Genomic DNA, 27,941 nt, shown 5'->3' on the forward strand with positions numbered 1-27,941 from the left:
CCTGACCCCTAGGGCCTATGTACAGCCCCCTCTTCAGAGGGTGCCTGCTTCCCACACCTGCCTTTGACTGTCACATGCAGACAGCAGGTGGGTCAGGTTCCATCAACTATCCGCCACTGCAGTATCCAGGGTCTCTCTACAGAGAAGAGTCTACCACACTGGGACATCCTGCTTACTCCCTCGGATACCTGCTAGGCAGGGGTCCCATCCTACAGAGCCTCTTGTATTTTCTATCTGCCCTTCTGGTGCACTCTGTAAGAGAGACCCAGTTGAAATGCTTCTAAGAGTGTCCTGCATTCATGCTGCTTTCTTACCCCATACCATCCCCCCTTCCCACACCCTCTGAGCTCCCTCCTTTTGTGCGCCTGTGTCAAGGTTCCCCACTCTGAACTCTAGGGTACAGATGTGGGGACCTGCACGAAAAACCTCCTAAGCTTATCTTTACCAGCTTAGGTCAAAACTTCCCCAAGGTACAAAATATTCCACCCGTTGTCCTTGGACTGGCCGCTACCACCACCAAACTAATACTGGTTACTGGGGAAGAGCTGTTTGGACACGTCTTTCCCCCCAAAATACTTCCCAAAACCCTGCACCCCACTTCCTGGACAAGGTTTGGTAAAAAGCCTCACCAATTTGCCTAGGTGACTACAGGCCCAGACCCCTGGATCTTAAGAACAATGAACAATCCTCCCAACACTTGCACCCCCCTTTTCCTGGGAAATGTTGGATAAAAAGCCACACTAATTTGCATAGGTGACCACAGACCCAAACCCTTGGATCTGAGAACAATGAAAAAGCATTCAGTTTTCTTACAAAAAGACTTTTAATAAAAATAGAAATAAAGAAATCCCCCCTGTAAAATCAGGATGGTAGATATCTTACAGGGTAATTAGATTCAAAAACATAGAGAACCCCTCTAGGCAAAACCTTAAGTTACAAAAAAGATACACAGACAGAAATAGTTATTCTATTCAGCACAATTCTTTTCTCAGCCATTTAAAGAAATCATAATCTAACACATACCTAGCTAGATTACTTACTAAAAGTTCTAAGACTCCATTCCTGGTCTATCCCTGACAAAGACAGACACACAGACCCTTTGTTTCTCTCCCTCCTCCCAGCTTTTGAAAGTATCTTGTCTCCTCATTGGTCATTTTGGTCAGGTGCCAGCAAGGTTACCTTTAGCTTCTTAACCCTTTACAGGTGAGAGGAGCCTTCCCCTGGCCAGGAGGGATTTCAAAGTGGTTTACCCTTCCCTTTATATTTATGACAGCCTGCTTCTCAGTTAAGCCACCCACCTGCGGTCACAAGAGTGAGATGCCTGCAAGCAGCATGGAAACTTTTTTAAAACACCATAATAGAGGCTCAAATTAAATGTATAACAAAAAAAAAAAAACAGCAAAAGGACCAAAAAAATGTCACCATGGCTAAACAACAGACTAAAAGAGGTGGCTGGAGGTAAAAAGGCATCCTTTAAAAATAGGAAGTCAAATCCTACTCAGGGAAATAGAAAGGGGCATAAACTCTGGCTTAGTGAGGTGGCAAAATTTGCAGATGATACAAAATTACTCAAGATAGTTAAGTCCAAAGCAGACTGTGAAGAGTTACAAAGGGGTCTCACAAAACTGGGTGACTGGGCAACAACATGGCAGATGAAATTCAATATTGATAAATGTAAAGTACTGCACCTTGGAAAACATGATTCCAACTATACATACAAAATTATGGGGTCTAAATTAGCTGTTAACACTTAAGAAAGAGAACTTGGAGTCATTGTGGATAGTTTTTTGAAAACAACTGCTCAATGCTCTGTGGCAGTCAAAAAAGAGAACAGAATGTTGGGAATCATTAGGAAAGGAATAAATAATAAGACAGTTAATATCACAATGCCACGATATACATCTGTAGAACAGCCACACTTTGATTATTGCATGCAATTCTGGTCACCCCATCTTAAATAAGATATATTACAACTGGAAAAGGTACTGAAAAGGGCAACAAAAATTATTAGGGGTATGGAAGAATTTCCATATAAGGAGAGATTTAAAAGACAGACTGTTCAGTTTAGAAAAGAGATGACTAACAGGGATATGATAGAGGTCTATAAAATCATGAATGATATGGAGAAAGTGAATATGGAAATGTTATTTACCCCTTCACGTAATACAAGAATCAGGAATCACCCAATGAAATTAATAGGCAGCAGGTTTAAAACACACAGAAGGAAGTACTTCTTCACCCAACGCAGAATCAACCTGTGGAACTCATTGCCAGGGGATGTTGTGAAGCCCAAAAATATAACCGGGCTCAAAAAAGAATTCACTAAGTTCATGGAGGATAGGTCCATCAATTTGGAAATAAATGGAATTTAGCCAAGAAGGTCAGGGACGCAACCCCATGCTTGGGGTGTCCCTAAGCCTCTGATTGCTAGAAGCTGGGTCTGGGCGAGAGGGGATGGATCACTCAATAATTGCCCTATTCTGTTCATTCCCCCTGAAGCATCTGACACTAGCCACTGTCAGAAGACAGGATACTGGGCTAGATGGATCATTGATCTAACCCAGTGTGGCCATCCTTATGTACTTATGCAGTGGCTTTAACCTTACCCTGCTGCACTGCAGCCATTTATACCCTCTCCAGTACAATCTCTCTTTCTGCCCGCCTCCTTCTGTGATCGGTCTGTTGGATGGCAGATGTTCAATGAAACATGTAAATCCTCCCTTGTTTATGAGTGAATATAATAAACTCTGGCTACTGCGCTTTCCAGGTGGCCGTTGGATGCGCTGTGTTTAGTGCATAAATACCCAGTGATTGATCTCTGATCTTTAAAATAAGGCTGTGAGATCTGCATGCATCTGGAGTCCAAAGCGGGGAAGCGGCAGCTCTAACACTCCTTAGACACTGCTATTTATTCCCTTGTGTTACATTTTCTGTGTTTTACTGCAGTCGAGACAATGCACATGATGTGATTTATGTATAACCAGAGCAGCCCCCAGTGGCTGCATCCGTGAACTCCTTCACCGAGGTGCCTGTTGCCTTTGTCTCTCTTGCAAGCTCTGTGAGGCTCTGTCTCCCTAGCCCTGGCATTGAGCCCAGCACAGAGAGGGTGTGCTGGGGGCGGCCTGCACCTTGCCTATTGTGGGAATGTTGGGGGCTAATTTGGCCTCCAGAGCAGATTAAAGCAGCCCTTGTGCCCTGACTGCAATAGTCCCTCTGGGCATGGGGGTACCTGCAAATAGCTAAGGCTGGCCACCCCTTCTAAATCCTGCAACCCACCCCCAGCATGCTGCTGGCATGCGCTCTGCACCAGGGGCTCTTGCGGGAAGAGAGTATAGAGTCAACTATGCCAGACCCCTCCCCTGGTGATATTCTCCATGGGGCATCATACGGCTGCTTTGCCACCCCTGTTTCTCATGCAAAGGGGCCATAGGCAGTAATGAACTCTTCCCTCTCTCTCTCTTTTATATTGTCCAGAATGACCTGAGGTATCCTACGAGTCCACGTTGTATTCTTGACACAGCATTGACTAGGCCAGGGGTTCCTCTCCCATGTCTCCTCTCTGGGAGGGTGTAGGAATAAAGGCATCATATACCGATTCATCCCTGGTGTAGCTCGTGTCGACATTGATGGCATTACATCAACCGAGAATTACCGGGAATTTAGTCCGTTGTGGCTGAACATCGTCTCAACAAGGCTGCAGACTGGTATGTGAGATAGGCTTTTGTGACACCTGAATTCTGTGAGCTCCGTACACCTGCCATCTCCCCACCTTGTATCAAGATAGGGGGATTAAGGAGCGGAAGTAAGTCCTATTCCATGAGGCATGCAAAGGTGGCTGGTAAGGGCCAGATCCTCAGCTGGGGCAAATCAACCACCCAGTCCTGAATGCAGGAGTCACCACAAGATCCAAACCGTGCTCATGTTTCCACTAAGACTGCAGACATATGCTGAGCTGCTCCTAATCTTTGCAAGAGACAAGCTTCATAAGAAATGCACTGAGCCACTCAGCAAGTAGAAACCCCAGCTGCGAAGGAGGGAGCAAATCACTTTCTGCTCCAGGACCAGTGTTTAGGGAGAAGTGTTGGGATTGGTGGGGGGGCAGAGTATGTACATAGCTTCATTTTTCATATCCGAGCGACTTCCCTTAACTTAATCAGGAGGTGGCTTGTTGACATTTTTACTCTATGTGGCTCCCCATGCATTTCAAAGTGCCTGAAATTTCGTTATGTGAAAGGCACTCACTGCCTCTGCTCGAGTTTGGCTACTTTTCAAAGCGTTTCCACTATTATTATTGGAGTAGAAACATGCAGAATGAAAATCCTCCCGCTAAATGACCAGTAAGTGCCCTATAGGCAGCACTAAGCCAAAACATTTATCCACCTGATTTTATTTCTCAAAGATTTTTTTTATTCAGATTTACACATGAGTGATAGGCATTAGAAGCATTTCTTTTTCAATGTGAACTGTGTGCTGGTGAACAGTCCTTCACTGGTGGCCCAGGGAAGCAGAGACCTCTGTTTATCCACATTAAAGGTACTGTACCGGGCAGTGGAAGTGCAATCTTCCCCTTACACTGCCTGGCCAATGACACTTCTCTGCCATGACACTTCCAGGAATAAGTGGGGAGTTCAGTCTCTATCATGTTAGGTAGAGTCACAGTACTTATTCTTGAGGTGGCATTTTTTCAACAAAACAACTACAGACAAACATGCAGGCTTCCACAAAACTTGAGTTCCAGTCTTGTCTCCCTCATTTACCAGGAATCATATTTTCTCTGGAGCGCCATGTAGCATGTAGAGATTGGATTAAATACTGCAAGTAAATATATTACCATCTCCAGGTCTATAATATTTTTCACTTCTCTGCTGAGACTACCAGCAAGGGGGGAAGATGTATTATGGACTCCTGTCCACTAGGTACACGCTTCTATGTAGTTATAAGGTCCCAATCACCATAGTATCTAAGAGCCTTCCAAATATCAACAAATCCATCTTCCAGTATGCTGTAATACTATCCCCATTATACAGATGGGGGACTGAGGCACAGAGAGAGACTAAGGGGCAGATATTTAAAGGTATCTAGGTGCTTAACTCTTGATTTCAACTGATTTCAGTGTGAGTGAGGCACCTAAAGACCTTTAAAAATTTGGTCCTAAATGACTTGCCCAAGGTCACACAGCAAGTCAGTTGCAGGGCTAGGGACCAAACATAGCTCTCCAGGCTGCTGCCGTAGCCACAAAATTATGTGTCCCTTCCCATCAGTTCATTTCACATAAGTCACCAAACAACATCCAGATGGCAAAAGCTTTTGATTACTGCTGCCCCAAACCAGTGACCTATATGCAAAGACCCCTATAGCCCATCAGCATTCCCTGGAGTCATGGATCATTCTTGCGGGGCCATACGTATGCAGAGTATTTTACCACCATGCCAGGTCCTTGCTGCAAAAATCAGTCTCCTATTTAAGTGACGATAACAAGCAGTGAGGGCAAGAGCGGGAGTGAGAAGAAAGGCTATAGTGCAGTGGTTCTCAACCCATGGTTTTCAGGCCGCTTGCAGCCCAGTCAGCACAGCACGGCGGTGGCCCCTGTGACATCCTCAGGGCCATACAGATAGTATGTGTATTGTGTGCACGCAGCCCACATAACACACAGAGAGCTGCGGATGTGTGGGGCTTCAATGGGGGTCAAAGGGAAGGATCAGCAACCCATCTCTTTCCTTCTGTTGTGTGGAGCTGCCAACAGCTGGCTGGTTTTCCTACAGACCGAGGGCCTGGATACCCCACCCCAGGAGGCAGTGAGGCTGCTCTTGGAGGGGCAGAATGGCTTCTGATGCCTCCAGTGGATGGCAGTGGCAGGCTGTGCCTCTCTTCCCCATCCCTGGAACTGGCTGCAGCAACATAGTCATCAAAGGTATTATACACGTTCTCGCTCCCTCTAGTCAGCACCATGTGGGTAACCAGCTAGTTAACACAGGATCTCGTCAGACCCTCCTCGGCAGGCTGCTCTAGCTACCATTTCAGAGGCGCCCTGTGGATAATTACACAGCAGATTGATTTGGTAAAACCAGGAAACAAACGTTAGTGAGGGATGGGGCTGAAGCCTCTCTGAAGGATGTGATAAGTCCTAACCAGCAAAAAGAGGCTGGTGGTTTCCCCCAAGAACCCACAGCTCCCTGGGAGCATCTTGGACCCAAACTCTTGCCCTTGTGCATGTGGTCTTCTGTAGAAATCAGTGGAACCGCATGAGATTATCCAAGGTCTCCTTCCAGACATATGGCCAAGCTTCCTCCCGCCTTGCAGCCTTCTGTCCTCACTGTGATCACTGCGTTTTAAAGTGAGATGTTAAAACAGTGCTCGCACTCCTGTCAGGGAACCCTGACTTTGCACCAGAAATGCCAACCCTGATCTTGGACCTTTGGTACCATCAAACTTGAGCTCCTGGCCAGTGCTGGCCACCCAGCTGGAAGGTTTCTCTAGTTTTGTGCTAGTGTAACAGACCCTCTTGTGAAAGGCAAAGACCAATTTCCTGGGGTGCCATTGAAAGATGGGCAAGGAAAGAAAAGAACGAAAAGATGGAGATGGTGGCCCAAGCTGCCTTCATTCAGGTTCACTCAGTGACTTGCCTTCACTTGCCCTTGAGTACCTACAGCCTCAGTTTACCTTCCCATAGCCCTCCCATGATGGGTATCAGCCCAATACTTCCTGCTGTCACCCAGTAAGATGGGGGTGGGCTGTATCGGCTAGCTAGGGGGCAGACTTTCAGGAGAGCCCAGCATGCTGGGTGCGCATTGGATGTTGAGCTCTGTTGGAAATCTGCTCACAAAGGTACAATAGGAGTTGCTGGGTGCTGAGCTCATTGAGAAATCTGGCCTCACATGCAGATGTGTCCCTCACACTGTGACCACATTCAACATGCATCTTGCTTGCTACTACAGCCAAGACTCACACCAGGTCTCTGTGAGCTATCAGCAGCAGCTCTCTCAGGTGAACTGAAAGGACGATGCACCACCTGCATTGAGATGGTTGGAGCTGTGCTGACTTCTTGCTCTGGGCAATCATTTCTCAGGCACCAATCCTAAAAGCTCATGCTTCCGGGTTTAAACTGGCCACCTGCAGGAGTCAGGAAGGGATTTTTCCCCCTAGTGTATTCTGGAGAGGGGTGTTTTTTTTTTTTTTAAATCTCCTTGCTCTGAAGCATCAGGGGTAACCACAGCTAGAGATGGGACATAGAAAAGGGAGGGACAGGGCTCTGAGGTGGCACCAAGCACTCTCTCTCTCAGGTGCTTGGCTGGCTTGCTCACATGCTCAGGGTCTAACTGACTGCCATAGGCGGTGTTGGGAAGGAATTTTCCCCCACATCAAGTTGGCAGTGACCTAGTGGGTTTTTGCCTTCCTCTGCAGCCTGGGGGAGCCAGGGTTTTTTGAGTATATCTCACTTAACCATTTCCTGACATTGCAGGGGCCTTAGGCACTGGTGCACCTTGGTCCCGTCTATTCCCTGCCTGCAGCACATCACAGTCTAGTCTCCTGTGGGCTGTCATACTTTGGTCTCATTTCAGTTGTTTGGTTTAATGTGCAGGTACTGGGTGGCGCTGGTGGTCTGTGATATACAGGTCAGACTGGATGATCTGGCGGTCCCTTCTGGCCTTAAACTCTGTGACTCTATTCCCCATTATTATTACTATTCATAATCATAACTAGCTCTTAGATGGAGCTTTTCATCAGTAGAATAGTCTTTCTTTCCTTTTTTATTTCCTGTAGCTAGCTGTGTATTGCGGGGGGATGGGGCAGTGGGGAGCACAGAGATATGGAGAAGAATTTGTATGCGTTTGGATGCAAGTTTTTGTATGTGCATATTCTTGTGGCTGTGCATGTGTATTTCCATGCATAGGAATATGCGTGTGTGTGTGTGTGTGTTTATATGTATGACTGTGTGTGCGTACATCTACACGTGTGTGTTTGCATGGGATGTTCTGTGTTTGTGTCAATCTCCCTCTGCTTTCTCTCTCCCCCACCCTCCACCCACCCACATGATGATATAAACAAACCTGCCTCTGGACATGTCATGGCTTAAAATAGATGTTCATATATCAGCCTTTCTACAGCAGCAGCAGCAGCGGCAGCAACAAGAGCTGCAGCAGTAGGAAGACATGGCCGACTGGATCTGACTAGAAAACTCACCCTGAGCTGAGAAATCACAGCCTGCACAAAGGTAGAGTAACAGGGACGGGTGTCTCCCTCCTGCCTCCTGTCCGTCTGTCTTTCTGTCTCTTTGCTGAGCGTGTGGGGTTGGGCAGCCTGCCCGGGTGCGATAACGTCTATGCAGAGCAGCCGTGTGTGTAGGCAGGGTCTGTCTGTCTATTTGTCTCTCTCCTCCCTCCGAGCGCAGCGTGAGAATGGCAGGGGTGGCAGAGGCAGCCATGTACCTGTGAGCAAGAAGTCACTGCATGCAGTAGCTCACCCTGTGTTTTAATACAGGAATGGGCCACACCTCCCATGTAGCAATGGTGCTTTGGGGATTTGCTCTGGGGTCTTGTATATCAGGTAGCAATTGGTGATATTTACCAGCTAGAGCCCACTGCACATCAGCACCCAGTGGGTGTTGGGGGCAGAAGATGAGGGTCAGATACATCTGTGAGGCCGATTGAGTTATATGCCAGAGTGGCTCTGTCCCACAGATTCTCAGGCTTGTCTCCACCGCAAGCAAAGGTGGGTTTGCAGCTCAGCCAGGCATGCCCCTGCTAGCTTTAATCTAGCAAATGCAGCTAAAACTAGCAGTGCAGACGCAGCAGCCCAGATGCAGTATTTCCAACTTCGAGAGATCAAAAATCACGAGTCGGGGCTGCCACAATCATGAGATTGGCCCCAAAGTCATGACCTTTTTGAAAAAGATGGTTTTTTAAAATCAGTCTCTTGATGTTTGAATTCCCCCTGCCCATCATCAGGCATGTGCATGCGACCGTTAGTGTCACCCACTCCCCCATGTGTACTGGAGAAGGTGATTTTGGCCCCTGCTGCAGGAGTGCGCACCCCCACATCTGCCCGTCTCCTGCCCAACAATTAATCCTGTCCCCCAGACCCCCGTCGGTTCTGTCGCCACCCAACCCCACTCAATTCAGCCCCCCCTCAATTTAGTCCCCAGCCCCATCTTCTGCACCCCATCATTTCAGCCCCCCCTGCCCCATCGACCCCCACTGCCTTCAATTCACCCTCCCAGCACCACCCCATCTGCTCAGAACCCACCATCAATACAGGCCTCCCACCCCACCAGCCCCCTTCCTCACTTCAGCTCTCCTGCAGCTCCCAGCCTCCCCTCTGCTCCTTAGGGTTCTTCACCCCCCCAAGGCCTGAGGCGCTGCAGTGGGGTCCCCTCTCCCACTTCCCAGGCCGGCAGGGGAGCTGCCGCTTGGGGCTGATAGCTGGAATCCTGGCTGCACCTGGGGCAGCTGATGGGATTTCTAAATAAAATTAAGCCTCACTTTTAGAACTGTCAAATGTCAGGATTTTTTTTTTCAGTGATTCAATTGCTTATTTGAGATTTGGCCTTGCCCCCTTCTATTTGTCTCAGATGAAGTTTCTCTTCCCTGCTGGGTGTAACCCTTCTGTCTCTTCCCCCTACTTGATAGCTTGATGGCTCTGTTTATCTGATATGTAAATGAATTTTCATGGTCTTTCAAAGTACTTTGGAAGTAACTGGCCAGTGGAAAAATCGCATTCCTTTGTTGAAGGTGGGGATAACTCCTGTTGGACTGGAAATACATTTTAAGAATGTGGCGGGGCGGGAAAAAAAAAATCCTGACATTTGAGAGTTCTATCGCCAGATCACGAGTGAGGCTTCATTCTGCTCAGAAATCAAGACTCTCCCAATCGATTCGTGGGAGTTGGCACGTCTGCAGGTATACAAACCCACCCGGAACACTGGATAGGTACTTGCGTGTGCAGCCTGCACCAGGGTCTGTGCTGACGAGTCTTTGCTGATATTTTTAGCCATGCTAGCTAGATTAAAGCTAGTGCAGGTATGTCTACCTGAACTGCAATCACACCTCCAGTTACAGTGTAGGCAGACCCTTAGCCAGCCATGGATCTGCTGGTAGCCTTATATTAAGGGGCACGGTATGGGCCAGGCTTGGATGGGCCCAGGCTGAACGGCCTGCTGCAGCATGAGTGGGCAGACACCCCCATGGCATTGTGCTGCGGCTGATCCCAGCTGTGGTGTGCTGCCCATGGGCTTACCAGGTATTTATTCCTGGAGCCAGCAGGTCAAACATTCAGCAGAGTGCAGGAGACATAGAGCCAACTCTGGACCACGGTATACGCTGCTGCAGCTCCTGTTACGATCTGTGGCAGCTGCACCCAGTCATACCAGGGCTGATGGGGAACCTCTGGCTCCAGAAAAGTCTATTCCATGCCCGGCACAACCATATCCAAGGCAGCATCCAAAATACCCTGCAGAGAATAAACTGTAGGAAGAGGTCGGTAGGGAGGGAAGTACTTAGCAGGTCTCTTTAGATCCCTTCCGAATTCTGCGGTGCCCTCATGACGTTTCCATCCTCTGGGCACAATCAGGTAAGTGTCTCGGGGTTTCCTCCTTCGGCACCACTGGCTGCTGGCCATTGCTGAGGGCGGGGTGCCAGACCGACGGAACTGACAGTCTAAGCCAGCAAGGCAAATCTAAGGTCACTCCATTTCCCCCTTTTAGCCGCTGAAAACAGCTGGCCAGCGCGGAGCCGCTGACGGGAACGGAGCTGAGAGGTGAGACTTTGGATGGGTTCCCAAATGCTTGGAGGCAGCTCCTGGCATCACCAGCAGCAGCAGCTTTCAGCTGGCTGCACTGAGGAGGAAGGCAGCAAAGAAGAAAAATGTTCCCAAGGCTGAGGCTTTGTTATGGAGGCCGGGTACATCCCCCATGTGGGTGTGAGTGGGAGTGTCCCAGGGGGCTTGTTGCCGGCTTGAGGAAGTCACACCTGGGAGTCGGGCCTCTTGGGCTCTATTGCTTACCCATAAAAGTCTCCTGCCCCACGACTAACGCCTCCCATCCCAAACCCAGAGCAGCCTCCCAGCTTTTCAAATGCAGCAGGGAGGTTGCTGTGCCAAGAGAGGTTAAGACCGCCTCTCCCTCCCATCAGGCTGTTTTTATTGGTACACGACAGGCCGATGCCCAGTGAGACCCCACGTGACACCGTATGGAATCCGCCACCTGCTTCTCCTCCCAGCCCCAGAGCCTGGCACCAAGCCCAGAGTCTTCGCTGCCTGCCAGCTCCTCCAATCCTAGGTTGACACAATCAGCTCTTGAGTTGGCATCGTGACCCTGGCAGCCAGAGCCCTCTAGCCAGTTCAGCGGGAAGGCGACAGCTGAGCTACTGTGTCATCTCATAAACAGAAACCTGGGTACTCTGGGCCTGACAGTGTGACACTGACCCAGCAGAGCAGAGCTGGAACGTTGCCCCTTCACCATGAAAGGGGTGCACAAGTGGGCTGAAGGCTTTGGTGACCCCACTTCCTCCTTTACTTGGTTCACAGTGCTCTGGCCCCATTAAACCCTCCCCAAATGCTTCACCTTCCAGGGGGGAAGCCTATGATGTACTGCCCCCGCCTGACGTTGGGAACCCGTGGGCGGAGAGGGCTCTACACCTGCAGCTAGATGTTCACATAGGTTGCTGGGAGGATCTGCAGGGCTGCTTTGAACTTTTGTGAGGTATTCTGATGCACGACCAACTCACCCCACTTCCAGTGGAGCCAGGAGTCTCAGCCCAAAGCTGCTTGACTTGGGTCTCCCGCTCAGGAAGAAGCAGCTGGATTTGTGTGTGTGTGTGTGTGTGTGTGTCAGGGCAGTGGGGCGGGGCGGGGTGGGGCAGGGCGGGGGGTGGAATTCTCTGAGCTGATCGCTTGTCACGTGGGGAAGGGCTTGGCAATACTCCCATGCCGGGGTCACCTAATGGCGTCTCCACTACTTACAGGACGGGACTGTGGGTGACGGCAGCTGCAGCGTTATCGCCCATAGGGATGCATCGTGGGTCTCGGGAGCTCCAATGGCGTTTATGTCCAGGTTCTCCAGAAGCAGCTCCAGGTCACCCAGCCGGGGGTCTCAGGAAGACGCCAGCAACCACCCCATCCTCAGTGTCTTTGAGCTGGAGAGGCTGCTGTACACGGGGAAGACAGCCTGTAACCATGCAGATGAGGTCTGGCCAGGACTGTACCTGGGAGACCAGTAAGTGCAGGCCCAAGGTCGTGAGGGAGAGCGGGAATTGGTGGGGATGGGAAGGAAGAGCGAAAGGGACACGGTAGCATAGTTGTGGGAGGGGGCACGGACTGGGGAGGAGGAGAGTGCAGCGCCACTGTGTGTGTCTGCGTGCAGTATTCCCAATGCCAAGTATTCAGGCAGCCCCGAAATTGGGGGCTCTTTTTATTGTCCTTCTGGCTTCCGAGCCTGTTCCAGCACATTCAGGTCACGTTTTCAAGCTTTTCTCTGCAGTCACAAGGGCTAGAAACTTACTTTTTGCGTTCATGAAAGCAGGGATTCCCCAGTAATAAATTGATTCCAGGAGCCAGGGCTACAAGAAAAACAACGTTTGTGTGTGTGTGTGTCCGTCCTTTCCCTTTGTGATAGTGGCACTCAAAAATGGCCCCTGAGGGTAAAGGTGTCCATGTGAAAAGACCCACCACACACAAACTGGACACAGCAAGCACCCTAGTTTGCAGCAAGGGAGATTTAGGTCGGATATTAGGAAAAACTTTCTCTAAAGCTGTAATACTCAAACTGAGACTCGGAAGCCACAAGTGTCTTCTGCGGCTCTTTGCAGCGCATGATAGTAAAACACTGGGCAATTTAATTATTAACCAGTCTAAATTATTAACTCATCAGGATGCTTTTACTATGTTATTAACCAACTGTAGTTGATAAAATAATTATACTTGGTCAGAATATCCAAGAAAATATATATAGTAAATGAAACAATGAATTCACACGACTGTGGCTCTTTTGGGTAATACTGATCGCTAATTTGGCTCCTGAATCACTGAGGTCTGAGTATCACTGTCTAAGGACAGGAGGACTTGTGGCACCTTAGAGACTAACAAATTTATTTGAGCATAAACTTTCATGAGCTACAGCTCACTTCATCGGATGCATTCAGTGGAAAATACAGTGGAGAGATTTATATACATAGAGAACATGAAACAAAGGGTGTGACCATACAAACTGTAACGAGAGTGATCAAGTAAGGTGAGCTATTACCAGCAGGAGAGTGGGGGTGTGGTGGGGAACCTTTTGTAATGATAATCAAGGTGGGCCATTTCCAGCAGTTGATAAGAATGTCTGAGGAACAGCCCCGGGGCAGGGGGGGAGGGACACGGGGGGGGGAGGGGAATAAACATGGGGAAATAGTTTTACTTTGTGTAATGACCCATCAACTCCCAGTCTTTATTCAAGCCTAAGTTAATTGTATCCAGTTTGCAAATTAATTCCAATTCAGCAGTCTCTCCTTGGAGTCTGTTTCTGAAGTTTTTTTGTTGAAGAATTGTCACTTTTAGGTCTGTAATCGAGTGACCAAAGAGATTGAAGTGTTCTCCAACTGGTTTTTGAATGTTATAATTCTTGACGTCTGATTTGTGTCCATTTATTCTTTTACGTAGAGACTGTCCAGTTTGGCCAATGTACATGGCAGAGGGGCATTGCTGGCACATGATGGCATTTATCACATTGGTAGATGTGCAGGTGAACAAGCCTCTGATAGTGTGGCTGATGTGATTAGGCCCTATGATGGTATCCCCTGAATAGATATGTGGACACAGTTGGCAACGGGCTTTGTTGCAAGGATAGATTCCTGGGTTACAGAGTAACAGCCGTGTTAGTCTGTATTCGCAAAAAGAAAAGGAGTACTTGTGGCACCTTAGAGACTAACCAGTTTATTTGAGCATGAGCTTTCGTGAGCTACAGCTCACTTCATCAGATACATACCGTGGAAACTGCAGCAGACTTTATATATACACAGAGAATATGAAACAATACCTCCTCCCACCCCACTGTCCTGCTGGTAATAGCTTATCTAAAGTAATCGTCAGGTTAGGCCATTTCCAGCACAAATCCAGGTTTTCTCACCCTGCACCCCCCCACACAAATTCACTCTCCTGCTGGTGATAGCCCATCCAAAGTGACAACTCTTTACACAATGTGCATGATAATGAAGTTAGGCCATTTCCTGCACAAATCCAGGTTCTCTCACTCCCTCACCCCCCTCCAAAAACCCACCCCCATACACACACAGACTCACTCTCCTGCTGGTAATAGCTCGTCCAAACTGACCACTCTCCAAGTTTAAATCCAAGTTAAACCAGAACATCTGGGGGGAGGGGGGGGGGGAAACAAGAGGAAATAGGCTACCTTGCATAATGACTTAGCCACTCCCAGTCTCTATTTAAGCCTAAATTAATAGTATCCAATTTGCAAATGAATTCCAATTCAGCAGTTTCTCGCTGGAGTCTGGATTTGAAGTTTTTTTGTTTTAAGATAGCGACCTTCATGTCTGTGATTGCGTGACCAGAGAGATTGAAGTGTTCTCCGACTGGTTTATGAATGTTATAATTCTTGACATCTGATTTGTGTCCATTTATTCTTTTACGTAGAGACTGTCCAGTTTGACCAATGTACATGGCAGAGGGGCATTGCTGGCACATGATGGCATAAATCACATTGGTGGATGCGCAGGTGAACGAGCCTCTGATAGTGTGGCTGATGTTATTAGGCCCTGTGATGGTGTCCCCTGAATAGATATGTGGGCACAATTGGCAACGGGCTTTGTTGCAAGGATAAGTTCCTGGGTTAGTGGTTCTGTTGTGTGGTATGTGGTTGTTGGTGAGTATTTGCTTCAGGTTGCGGGGCTGTCTGTAGGCAAGGACTGGCCTGTCTCCCAAGATTTGTGAGAGTGTCGGGTCATCCTTTAGGATAGGTTGTAGATCCTTAATAATGCGTTGGAGGGGTTTTAGTTGGGGGCTGAAGGTGACGGCTAGTGGCGTTCTGTTATTTTCTTTGTTAGGCCTGTCCTGTAGTAGGTAACTTCTGGGAACTCTTCTGGCTCTATCAATCTGTTTCTTTACTTCCGCAGGTGGGTATTGTAGTTGTAAGAAAGCTTGACAGAGATCTTGTAGGTGTTTGTCTCTGTCTGAGGGGTTGGAGCAAATGCGGTTGTATCGCAGAGCTTGGCTGTAGACGATGGATCGTGTGGTGTGGTCAGGGTGAAAGCTGGAGGCATGCAGATAGGAATAGCGGTCAGTAGGTTTCCGGTATAGGGTGGTGTTTATGTGACCATTGTTTATTAGCACTGTAGTGTCCAGGAAGTGGATCTCTTGTGTGGACTGGACCAGGCTGAGGTTGATGGTGGGATGGAAATTGTTGAAATCATGGTGGAATTCCTCAAGGGCTTCTTTTCCATGGGTCCAGATGATGAAGATGTCATCAATATAGCGCAAGTAGAGTAGGGGCTTTAGGGGACGAGAGCTGAGGAAGCGTTGTTCTAAATCAGCCATAAAAATGTTGGCATACTGTGGGGCCATGCGGGTACCCATAGCAGTGCCGCTGATCTGAAGGTATACATTGTCCCCAAATGTGAAATAGTTATGGGTAAGGACAAAGTCACAAAGTTCAGCCACCAAGTTAGCCGTGACATTATCGGGGATAGTGTTCCTGACGGCTTGTAGTCCATCTTTGTGTGGAATGTTGGTGTAGAGGGCTTCTACATCCATAGTGGCCAGGATGGTGTTATCAGGAAGATCACCGATGGATTGAAGTTTCCTCAGGAAGTCAGTGGTGTCTCGAAGGTAGCTGGGAGTGCTGGTAGCATAGGGCCTGAGGAGGGAGTCTACATAGCCAGACAATCCTGCTGTCAGGGTGCCAATGCCTGAAATGATGGGGCGCCCAGGAGTTCCAGGTTTATGGATCTTGGGTAGTAGATAGAATATCCCAGGTCGGGGTTCCAGGGGTGTGTCTGTGCGGATTTGATCTTGTGCTTTTTCAGGAAGTTTCTTGAGCATATGCTGTAGTTGCTTTTGGTAACTCTCAGTGGGATCATAGGGTAATGGCTTGTAGAAACTCGTGTTGGAGAGCTGCCGAGCAGCCTCTTGTTCATATTCCGACCTATTCATGATGACAACAGCACCTCCTTTGTCAGCCTTTTTGATTATGATGTCAGAGTTGTTTCTGAGGCTATGGATGGCATTGCGTTCCGCATGGCTGAGGTTATGGGGCAAGTGATGCTGCTTTTCCACAATTTCAGCCCGTGCACGTCGGCGGAAGCACTCTATGTAGAAGTCCAGTCTGCTGTTTCGACCTTCAGGAGGAGTCCACCTAGAATCCTTCTTTCTGTAGTGTTGGTAGGGAGACCTCTGTGGATTAGTATGTTGTTCAGAGGTATTTTGGAAATATTCCTTGAGTCGGAGACGTCGAAAATAGGATTCTAGGTCACCACAGAACTGTATCATGTTCATGGGGGTGGAGGGGCAGAAGGAGAGGCCCCGAGATAGAACAGCTGCTTCTGCTGGGCTGAGAGTATAGTTGGATAGGTTAACAATATTGCTAGGTGGGTTGAGGGAACCATTGCTGTGGCCCCTTGTAGCATGTAGTAGTTTAGAAAGTTTAGTGTCCTTTTTCTTTTGTAGAGAAGCAAAGTGTGCGTTGTAAATGGCTTGTCTAGTTTTAGTAAAATCCAGCCACGAGGAAGTTTGTGTGGAAGGTTGGTTTCCTGGGTTAGTGGTTCTGTTAAGCAGTGGAACAGGTTATCTAGGGAAGTTGTGGAATCCCCATCACTGGGGTTTTTAAGAACAGGTTGGACAAACAGCTGTCAGGGATGGTCTAGGTTTACTTGGTCCTGCCTCAGCATGGCGGGGGTGGACTAGATGGTTTCTTGAGGTCCCTTCCAACCTGACATTTCTATGATTCTTTGTTCAAAAGGTCTGGGAAACCGGCGATACAAGACTAAGCAGCACTGGCAGAGCTGGAAAGGAGAAAGGGGAACCCAGACTGGTATAGCAGGGGGGCTGTGGGTCAGGATTGAGGCCCATTGGCAGGAGCTGCATGGGGAGCCTCAGGCTAGCATCTCTTGGGGGTGAGAGAGAAATGTGTGTTGCTAGGTGGGGAATGACAGATTTTCCTATTTTTTAATGTACCCACCAGATGACTGCCTCTCCTCACCCGCACCCCCTTCTTCTGGCCTGTTCCCTCCAAGCCAAAAATCCAGGCTGGCCTGGCCCAAGTAGCTCTCCCCGCCCGAGTACCAGTTCTAGCAGATAATACTTGCACAGTCCACTGTGAAGAAGCACCCCCTGCTCAGCTGCCGCCACATAAGCTCCCCCATTTTAATCCTTTGCTCCCTTCTCCGCAGAGATATAGCAGCCAATCGGCGTGAGCTGGCCCGCCTTCGCATCACCCACATCCTCAATGCATCGCACAGCAAATGGAGAGGGGGTGCTGAGTACTATGAAGGCACCGGCATCCGCTATCTAGGCATTGAGGCCCACGACTCGCCCAGCTTCGACATGAGTCCCTACTTCTACCCCTCAGCTGACTTCATCCACCAGGCGCTGAGCGAGAGAGGAGGTGAGGGGCAGAGGAGGGGTTGGAGGAGAGGGAGCAGGGGCTGGGACGAAGAGCTTGGCTGGGCAAGAGGCGAGGCTGTGTCCAAAACCCTCATCTCTAGTCACCTTCTTTCCTTATAAACACGCCACCCACGGTTCTCTGCTGGAAGCAGTGGAGATACCATTAGCAAGACATGGCGATCCTCACTCCCACCTCCATAGCCCTCCCCCATGTGATCGGCTCAGAGAAATCTCCCAAATCCAGCCACTTCTTGAGTCTGCAAAACTTCTACCATAACACCAAGTGTCACCAAGTTGGACCAGCACAATGGTCCTTCTAGCTCAGTATCTGGCCTCCTGCTGCACCAGAACAGAGCCACCTCCATCTACACTGGGATCAGCTAGACTAGAGCAATGGTCCAGCTAGCCCACTATCCCAGCAGCCACCGTTCTGGAAGAGACCCAGGACCAATTATGGGCCATAGCCTGGCCCTTTCATGCCATCCTGGTGGAACAAATAGGCCAGATCTTAGGTGGATCCCTTCCTCTCACAACACGGGGAATTCCTATGGTGCTGGAGGGTGTAAGCAACCCCTGGCATAAGGGTATGCCAGGGTGGGGGTGGCTCTAGAGCAGGAGGGGGTGGATCTGGAGTCCCCAGACGAGACCAGGATTCAGGAGGTGCATGGGGGTACAGGCATCTTTGGCCTCCCGCACTGAGGAGGCGCAGCTCATAGTCTGGCTCACAGGGACCGGGGAGTAGGGCAGGTTGAAAATTTTGCTCTCAAAACGTTGTTCAAAGGCAGATTGGGTTTTTGACTAAACTACATTTTTCACTCAAACGAAAGTATCTGCTTTCCATGCGAAGCTTGGATTTTTCACTGAAAAAAAACAAAACAAACCAAAATGTTTTTGATTTTCAACCAAAAATGGAACTATTGAGCCATACACTGGAATACTTTGATTGGAAATGCTGCAGCAGAGCCTCATGGGAGCTGTAGTTCAATGGCCTCATGTTCCCATTCTCCTAGTTGGAGCTGGGCTCCCTCGCCAGACATCATCTCCCATGATTCACTGTGGCAGTGGGACTCCCATGATGCATCACCTCCCCTGCCCAAAATGAGAGACTGTGGTGCTGTTATGCTTATAAGAAGCACTACAGTGAATCCTGGCAGATGTCGTCTGACCGGTCCACCCAGCCTAGAGAGGGAAATGAGGGCATGAACCACTCAAACTACCACTCCCGCGAGGCAACACAGCAGCATTTCTGAATCAAAATAATTCAGATTTTGATTTTTCAGTGAAAAGTCAACTTTTTCCAAGGGAACCCGCCTCCCCTGCCATTGTGTGACCATCTGTCCCATCGAGCCCTGTATCCTAACTCCTGTACTGGAGTGATCATCTCATCCACACTGTTGTATGACTGTTTCCTGGACTTCCGTAACCCCGTGCAGTGGGGCCTTGGGGCTGTAGCCAGGCTGTGACACAGCTCCCCTTCTCCCCGCAGGAAGGATCCTCGTCCACTGTGCCGTCGGGGTGAGCCGTTCAGCCACCTTGGTCCTCGCCTACCTCATGATCCGCCACCGTATGACCCTGGTGGAAGCCATAAAGACTGTCAAGGACCACCGCGGCATCATCCCCAACCGGGGCTTCCTGCACCAGCTGGTCTCCCTGGACAACTCCCTGAGGCTGAAGCGGCGAACATGAGTGGGCAGGGGAGGGGGCGCTGTTCAGTGTCCGGCACTCAGCCCAGCCCTACTGCCAGCTGAGCAGCAGACACAGGGCTTTCATCATGGGGCAGGCGCTTGGCAGGCACAGCTGGGCTCCCTTGGGTCCTCAAGGAGTGGCAGCTTTTCAGAGGGGCCCCCAACCTGCAGCTCTGTCATCTGTGGAGGCCTAACATGCAGCCTCCTTCCAGGCTGCAAGACTTAGAGATGCACCCCACAGGGACTATTATCCCATGTCTCGGGCTTCTCTTCCCCTCACCCTGCTGGCTCTGGGAAGCCCAAATGGGTTGGTTCTGCCAGCGGGCACACCCAGGCAGCAAGCCAGCCCTGCCTGTCATTCCTACGAGATCCAAGCTGCGTACATTTCTTGGTGGCAATGAGAATTAGACAAGGCCCATGGTGTCGTAGACTTGGGGTGCCCTCAGTGTAAAACATTTACCTGTAAGAATAAAGTTACTGCAGAGGAAAAACATCTGCCCCTCTGCTTCTGTGTTTTGGAGCATCTTTGCCCAGACCCCAAAGGAGGATGAGAGATAGGGTCTAGATAGACTGTGTGTATTCACGGATCACATCCCACCAACGAGCTGAAACGCTGCTGCCTCTTCGCTGGTAGCTGTGTGTGCAATATACTGATATATTGACTGCGGGGCAGTCAAAGGTCCAACCGCCCAACGCTTAAAGAGATCTGAAAAAAGTGTGTGTGTGTGTGTGTGTGTAAGACAGTGTTAAAGTGCAGCCCTCAGCAACCCTGCTCAGACTGGGGGGAGGTTTGGGGGGAGGGGCAGTCTGCAACCCCCCTTGTGACCCTTCCCCCTTTAAGTACTGCAATCAGCTTTTCATGATCCTCTCCCAGCCCCTTGGCTGAGGTCGGGTTTGTGAGAAGGAAGCAAATCCCACCTCCCTACAGGCATCTATCTGACAGGATGAGGTGGGCTGGGAGAGGGAGTTTTGTCTCCCTTCTTATCTCTGCAGTGAGGAATATCAGAAGTGTGCTAAGTGGCCCCTCCAGCCCTTCTCCTCACTGGGACATGGGGCCCTCAACACAGACCTACTGGAGGGAATGAGCCAGCAAAGCACTAAGAAACCGAGACCCTAGGGATGGGCCTGGAACCAAATGCTTAGAAGAGGTGGGATCCTGATCCAACAGCAATAGCAAGGGTACCCAGCACCTCCCAGGGACAGGCTCCATCTTTGAAGCTTGGGTTCATTTCTAGAACAGTGTTTATACATGGGCTTTGGAGGGAGGGGGATTGAGTGCAATGAGCTTTGAGGGGTGTCCACCCCGTTTCTGGTGAGGGGCAGGTGGCCATATCTTAAAAAGTCTACTGACATCAGGGCAGTCACTAGCTAGTCCGCAGAGCAGCAGACTCTGGGCCATGGAGCCTGAGCGCCGCTTTGCCACAGGCAGATCAAAACCAGCCCCACCTCTGCCATATTCCCAGAATTGCTTCCAGCTGCATTCAGTGCCACCCTGCTAAAAAGTTTCCCCACATAAATAACAAGACTCAGGGAGCCATGCTACCAGTGACCCCAAGGGAGCAGAATACGATCAAAGAGTAATCCTCCCTTGCCAGCATTTCGGGTGGCTTCACTGTGACACAGTTTTCCATCCCTGCAGGAACACATTTGAGATTCAGCTCTTGAGATAACTAGGCTCCGCATTTGGGCCCAGCTGCCTCCCCCTATTATTAACTTGAAGCTTCAGACCCCCAGGCTGCAAAGGAACTACTCCCCACCCCTCCCACTTTTAGGATTTCGGGGTGGGGAGTGGTCCCAAGCAAAGGTGAGTGTACAGTCCTCTCCAGCTCCAAATTCCCCCTCCAGTTCTATGCTCCACCCAGAGGTATTCTCCGGGATGCTGCCAGCAGAGCTGGTGCCTTGGCCTAGGAATACCTGCACGAGGTTACAGCACAGCACCACTGGCCAGGCGCATTATCAGGGCGGTTCTCCTTATGCAGAAGCATCCGGTATAGGCCAGTTCCGCAGACTGGGCTGGAGGGGTCCAGTGGCCTGATCTGCCTTGCCAAATCCTAGCTCTGTGGATGGATGGGCCGGCCAAGTAGGGGGCTGTCTGTAAACTACGTAATGCATTAGGGGGCAGGTGGGTCCCTAATTTGGCATATTTGTTTTAGTGTTACAAAATGATACAAAGATAACATTTGGGTCTCGATAATCACACAAAAATGTGTCATGTAATGGATGGACCAGTTCTATGGAGGCAGAAAGCAAAAGAGAAAGTATTTCCCAACTGAAGGGAGAAGGCAGGTAACAAACCCGTGAGATAAAAGGCCTGAGGCCCACAATCTACAGTGGAGCTGCTGGGGAGAACCAGCCCCAGGATATAATGCAATACAGTGGATTAGAACACAACACAAAGAAATGCTTAACCCACTGCCATGAATTGTATCAACCACCAGATGGTGATGTTGCTCTCTGCCAGAAGAAGCCAGGCCACAGAAACCAGGACCAGCAAAAGTTAGCTTCCCTGATAACTATGCAGAGACAAAAGTCTCCTTTCAACGCTCAGGAGCGGGCTGTACTCCTAAACACGCTGAAGGCCCACGTGGCAGCAACAGCAGCTCTGAGAGCTTCAGGAGTCTGGGAAGATCAAGGAGAGGTGTTTTGGAGCTGCTCTCCAAAGCACCTAACTTGGGTATGCCTGGCACATCCCAGGGGAGCACGTCAGTGCTGGTTCTGCTGCAGTCAGAACTCTGGCTGCTGGTACTATGTGAGGGTAGCTCATATATCCATGAAGGAATCTCCTGCTTGGTTTGACCTGAGCCCGGCAGCCAAAACAGACTATTACCGGTACCTAAAGGACTTTCATAGCTCAGGGCATGTCTACACAGCATTTTGGGGGCAAGCCTCCATGCTGGGTCAACAGACTCAGAGGTTATCACAGTCAGATCTTGACTTGACAGACTCGGGCTAGCGGGAGACTAAGTGAAAAGCAGCCCCTTCTTACTCCTCATCTCTGATCCCTGTAGGTCTCTAGTTCACACTTGCTCAGCCTTTGAACCATGCTTATACTGAAGCCTTTAGAACTATGGGCCTCTGGCCTAGCTCCTTGGAGAGCAGCCTTCTGGGGTTCATCTTAGCAACTCAGGCTGGTCCCATCTGCAGCTGTGTTCCACTCTGCCCCCAACGGTCACAGGGGGGAACACAAGAACAAATTTCCAACGAGTCAGACAGGATTCAGAGTCAAGCTGTGTGCAGTTTTTCTTACCCCAGTGCACTTGATCTGGAATTGTGGAAGCGGCCATCATTGCCAGAAGCTTTACTGGGGTGCAGGGCCTGTTCTTTCTGGGGTGAGCTCCCTTCTCCCAATGGCTGCCAAAGGGGGAGGGGGTGGTTTCAACCTATAACTAGAAATGAGGTCAAGCTGCAAGTTTTGGGTCCACATTCCCAGCACCATTCAAGTCCCCAAGCCACATAACATGTGACCATTCTAACCACATTTTGCGAGGTTGATCAAAGCTGAAACTCAAAACAACCCCCATAGGTCAGGTAAGTCATGTGCTAGGAACCAGTCCGTCTGCATAGCTCCTAGTCAGAGCTGTCTGGGGGCTGGGATAGCCTTTCTACCCACACGCATACAAGTCGGAGCTAGAGTGCTGCACAAGCCTGGGGTGTAGGAGTGGGGAAACTTGCACGAAGGGCTATGAAGCAGAGACCAGAGAGGTGGGACCCCACCTGATAACTGCAGAGGGTGCTCTGCACCCCGGCTAGGCTTTCATCCTAGGACACCTGCCTCTAAAACCACATGCCTCTAGTGCCTGAGCTAAAGTGTCAGGACCAGATAGTAACAGCCACCTAAAAGGGAACAAAGACATATTTGGCCAATGTGTTACATGAGAATCGGGCCTAAGGTATTATTGTAAGTTGGGTGCCCAAGAATGGAGGACCCTGAAATCGGTGGAGGGTTTTGAAAACCCTTTGTGCCTCAGTTTCCCCATTATTTAAAATGGACATGATCATACTTACCTGCCTCTGTAAAGGGCTCTGAGATCTATGGCTGAAAAGCACTATCACAGGGCTAATTAGCAGTGCCTATATTATGATCCACAAACACGTCACAGTTCAGGGCTGAATCGAACTGGCCTCATAATGCTTCCGGGGGTTGTTGTCCATCTGTTCCTAATATAGCTCCATTCTTCTTCCACTTCCTGACACACTAGCTGGCTGGGCAGCTCTGTGTATTTAGAACTTGGTTCTTGTAAAAATATGTCATTAAGGGCTCTGATAGGCATACAACAGTGATTTGCTCTGTTTGGATGGTAGCCAGGTTCTCTGGGACTCCATAACACACCTGGCCCAGTGTCTTGGCAGGGCTGAGGGCCCAGGCAAGCAGTGGGCTGGCAGGGTGCGCATCAGGCTCCCAGGGAAACATTGAGAAATGCTTCTTTCCCCCTTTGTCAATGAAAGGGATGTTTATGAGAGGTGGAGGACTGGAGGAGGGCTAGGAATTGTGGCAAACCCTCCTTAAAAAGGAGTTTGGAAAGGGAGCATTGTATCCTACTCCAAAGGGCTCAGGTTATAGTCTCTATATTCATAGAATATCAGGGTTGGAAGGGACCTCAGGAGGTCATCTAGTCCAACCCCCTGCTCAAAGCAGGACCAATCCTCAATTTTTGCTGCAGATCCCTAAATGGCCCCCTCAAGGATTGAACTCACAACCCTGGGTTAAGTAGGCCAATGCTCAAACCACTGAGCTATCCCTCCCCCCAAGTCATGGTAGGACAACATACAGGAACTGCCCAGAAAAGGCACTGAGAGTATGAACAATAGTGGTGGCTCTGGGCTGCAAACCCAGGGATTTCTGGGTAACAGAGAATGTTGTGCTGGAGCCAGGCGGGGCTCCAGAGGCTCCTAGGTAATGGAGACTGTGTAGTCGAACTGGACTCTGGCGATGTTCTGAAAAGTCCTTGCCTGATTTTGTAACTTTACCGCACGTGTTGTGGGCCCTGCTGGTGTGTGGCTCCCATTGTGGGTCCTGCTGCTAATTAAGCCTTTAACTGTGGGCACGGCCATTGTTCGATAAAGCTAGGATCATAGAATCATAGAGTATCAGGGTTGGAAGAGACCTCAGGAGGTCATCTAGTCCAACCCCTGCTCAAAGCAGGACTAACACCAACTAAATCATCCCAGCCAGGGCTTTGTCAAGCTGGGTCTTAAAAACTTCTAAGGATGGAGATTCCACCAACTCCCTAGGTAACCCATTCCAGTGCTTCACCACCCTCCTAGTGAAATAGTGTTTCCTAATATCCAACCTAGACCTCCCCCACTGCAACTTGAGGCCCCATTACTCCTTGTTTTGTCATCTGGTAACACTGAGAACAGCCGAGCTCCATCCTCTTTGGAACCCCCCTTCAGGTAGTTGAAGGCTGCTATCAATACCCCCCCCACCCCCGACCCTTCTCTTCTGCAGACTAAACAAGCCCAGTTCCCTCAGCTTCTCCGCATAAGTCATGTGCCCGAGCCCCCTGATCATTTTCGTTGCCCTCTGCTGGACTCTCCAATTTGTCCACATCCTTTCTGTAGGATCAGGGAGGTGTGGGACACAAGGGGAAATTTGTATGATGGCTGATCAGCAAATTAATTCAGTGGGTGAAATCACAGATGCAGCTATGATGGTGGATGGTGCAGTGACAGGAGACAGGAGACAGGCCTGAGGACAAAGGGGATGCTCAGATTTTCAGCTGGTGGAAAGACAGAGAGGCCTGCTAAGCACGACAAAGGGCAGGGTCAATGGGGGAGCATCGGCAGCATTACTTCATCCATTCTGCTCTCCTGTGTTAGGGACTTGGGGATAGTTTGGTCCCTGGTGTAAGTTAGAGCAGCCCTAACTTGCAGCAGGGGATAGCTGCCTCCCTCCCTCCCCCAGGAATGCCCCTGGCACCTGGGGCTCCTGCAGGAGATGGCATAGATCCAGTTACAATGACTGCCAAGGACATAATTGGGGGAACTCCCCAGGGGGAACCATATAGTGACTTCACAGTCCCTTTACCTTAGCTCTGTCAGCCTGAGGTGGCCATGGGTGAATGGAGGAAGCACATCGTGAGTTATTTTGATGCTGAGCCCCTGTAGCTTTCGACAGGCCATAGGTGTGTTGCCCAAATACCTTCTAGAGGAATAGGTTTGAGGGATAGTGCAGCAAGAAGGCCCTATTGCTGAGCCTTGTCTGCAAATCTCTCTATAGCCAGGGGAACTTTTGCCACTCCAGGAGAGGAGGTGTGGCTCTGCTGGGTGACTACTAGCCTTTCTAAGATATGGAATGTATCAAGCTATGAGCAGATGTGGTCCCTCTAAACCCCTAGTGGTACCTGGAGTGACTGACCTCTTAGAATCGCTGCCTGACGGTGACTGATCTGAGAGCCAAGAGTGTACAACATAGAAGACAGGAGCCCAAACATAATGGCACAAGGAAAGTCAGGAGGGACAGAAACGGGAAACTCGGCCGTTATCATTGCAGTAGCACCTAGAGGCCCCACTCGGGGATCAATGTTGTGCAGAGCACTGTACGCATATACTGAACTGACAGCCCCTGCTCCAAAGAACTTCCAGTCTAAGGAATTCTTCTCTTTTGCATTAAAAAACACTTGATGTCATCTTAGTTCCATGAGCCAGCATTTCTGGGGTTGCTAATCTGGAGCAGAGAAGCTGAGATAATACCAGGCGAGTGTGAGATGGGGAGGGAAATTTGGGTCTGAAATTGACAGTTGAGAAAGATGATTCATTGCTTTGGGTAAGCACTCTCTCTCTCTCTCTCTCTCTCACACACACACAAGCTTGGGGAAGTGGACATGGGCTACAAAACCTTTCAAGGGTAGGGCATGAGTACAAATTCAACTGACTAGTAGCAAGCAAGTGATGTTAGTATTGCCTTTTTGGTAGCCTGTATTCAATGTATTTGGCAGGTCTCTAGGCTTGTCTACAGACAGAGTTGAACCAGTTTAACTTGTAGTACGTTGTTAAACTAGTGGAAAAGGCTATGTGACATTCTTATTTCAGTTTAAATTGGACTTATTTCAGTTTAATTTAAGTCAATTACAAACAGGTTTTAAGCTAAATCTAAATAAGGCCCTCTTAAACTGACATTGGAGTGTCCACACTATGGGTTTGCATTGGTTTAGCTAAACTGGTTAAATTACACTGATACAAGTTTCTGTGCAGACAAGGCTGGGGCCTCAGTGAATGGCTACCACTTAGGGCTGAAAGACTAATTTATATACTGACTTCTGCCTATTTTTCTGTTTGCAAATTATCCAGGAGCAGTTTACAATTGCCTCAGATTGATTTACTATTGAAAATTATTCCCTAAATAATTTTTCAAATGGGCCCATCGTAGGCAAACTGATGAGGTTCAGAGATCCACAAACTGAGCTGTGGTGGTTAGTACTGATTAGACACATAGATCACATGGCATTGTTTCTTTCCCTGATTGGATGAGTGTAACTATTAAAATCAGGTTTCTGTTGCTGAGATTCATGTTGACAAATACATCAGATTTGGTTTGCAGAGATTATTATCTGATACTCTCTTAAAGCCACTTATTTCCAGGATCATTCCGGCCAGTAAGCATGTTTGCTGGAATATCAGCGAAAGAAAACACTAACGGATGTGAACACCACCACAGCCAATTCATTTATAAATGGAGATGGGCGGATTTTTTTTTTTAGGTATTCATCCACCACTACTGTAAAACCATACCATAAAACCATAAGGAAATAGAGAGAGAGGAACATAGGAACTTGCAAACTGGATCAGACCTGTTGTCCACCTAGCCCATTATTCTGTCTCCAGTAATGGCTGGTACCAATTGATCAGAGGGCAGGACAAGAAACCCCATAGTGGATTATTGTGGCATATGAGTCTTTTCCTATCCACTATCAGTTAGAGATTGGATTACTCCCTGAAGCATGACATTCACAGTTCACGTCCTTTCAAACTTTTTCTTCCTCCGCCTGTAGCTATGGCTATGCACATTAAATGGCCTGTGGGTGTGATTGGCCTGGATTCAAATCCTGGAGGAGGCCTGGCAATGGATGTGAAACACAAAGCTGTGAGCTACATAAAGATTTCTGGGGCTCAAGAGAGAGAATATATTTATTATTTAAAGGAGAGTTTTCCACCGCACTGAAGTTACTCTGAGCGTGGGCCAACGGCCTCATCCCAGGGTAAGGAGCCTTGGATTCCTGAATTCTAATCCGAGCTCTACCTCTGATTTCATGAGCATGGCCCTGGACAAGTAACTTCCATTATACCCCAAGCCTTGATTTCCCAATCTCTACATAACAAGGGTATAGTGAGGTCTAATTAGTGTTAACACAATGTTGTGGCAATACAAAGCCCGGTGTAAATGCTAAGAAGTATTGTAATTTGTGACCTTCAAAGGGAATAAGAGGAGCTACTCTACTTTTTAGGATGTATATGCCCTAAAAAGCAGACTAGCTCCCTTGTAGAAACATGCATCTTTAATCATTAACTCTTAGCAGGCTCTTTGATGACCCTCACACCTGTGAAAGACAAACCCAGCTGTGTTTGAGTTCACTAACAGACTTTTGAAAATAAATTTAAAGTTACATTGTATTAGTTAAGTCCATATGCAGAAAAGCACACCTTGCCTGTTGCCTGAAAACCATAGGCTGG

The 27,941-nt window shown here is 49.0% G+C and overlaps 1 protein-coding gene across 1 annotated transcript; it reads left to right on the plus strand.

The window, feature by feature from the left end:
* The first annotated feature begins 12,029 nt into the window (after window positions 1-12,029).
* Window positions 12,030-19,272, plus strand: DUSP26 (dual specificity phosphatase 26). Its single transcript, XM_077805543.1, has 3 exons — window positions 12,030-12,208; window positions 17,373-17,587; window positions 19,073-19,272. Exons 1-3 carry the CDS (start codon window positions 12,030-12,032, stop codon window positions 19,270-19,272), a joined length of 594 nt encoding a protein of 197 aa, XP_077661669.1.
* Window positions 19,273-27,941: the final 8,669 nt, after the last annotated feature.

Source organism: Eretmochelys imbricata, chromosome 26, assembly GCF_965152235.1.
Source record: "Eretmochelys imbricata isolate rEreImb1 chromosome 26, rEreImb1.hap1, whole genome shotgun sequence".
In the NCBI taxonomy this organism is placed as follows: domain Eukaryota; kingdom Metazoa; phylum Chordata; order Testudines; family Cheloniidae; genus Eretmochelys; species Eretmochelys imbricata.

Bases quoted from the DNA above. Each gene is read 5' to 3' on its own strand.
- DUSP26 (XM_077805543.1), top strand. From the start codon at position 12,030: ATGGCGTTTATGTCCAGGTTCTCCAGAAGCAGCTCCAGGTCACCCAGC. The intron at 12,209-17,372 runs GTAAGTGCAGGC...CCTTCTCCGCAG, and splicing joins GGACTGTACCTGGGAGACCA to AGATATAGCAGCCAATCGGC. The intron at 17,588-19,072 runs GTGAGGGGCAGA...TTCTCCCCGCAG, and splicing joins GGCGCTGAGCGAGAGAGGAG to GAAGGATCCTCGTCCACTGT.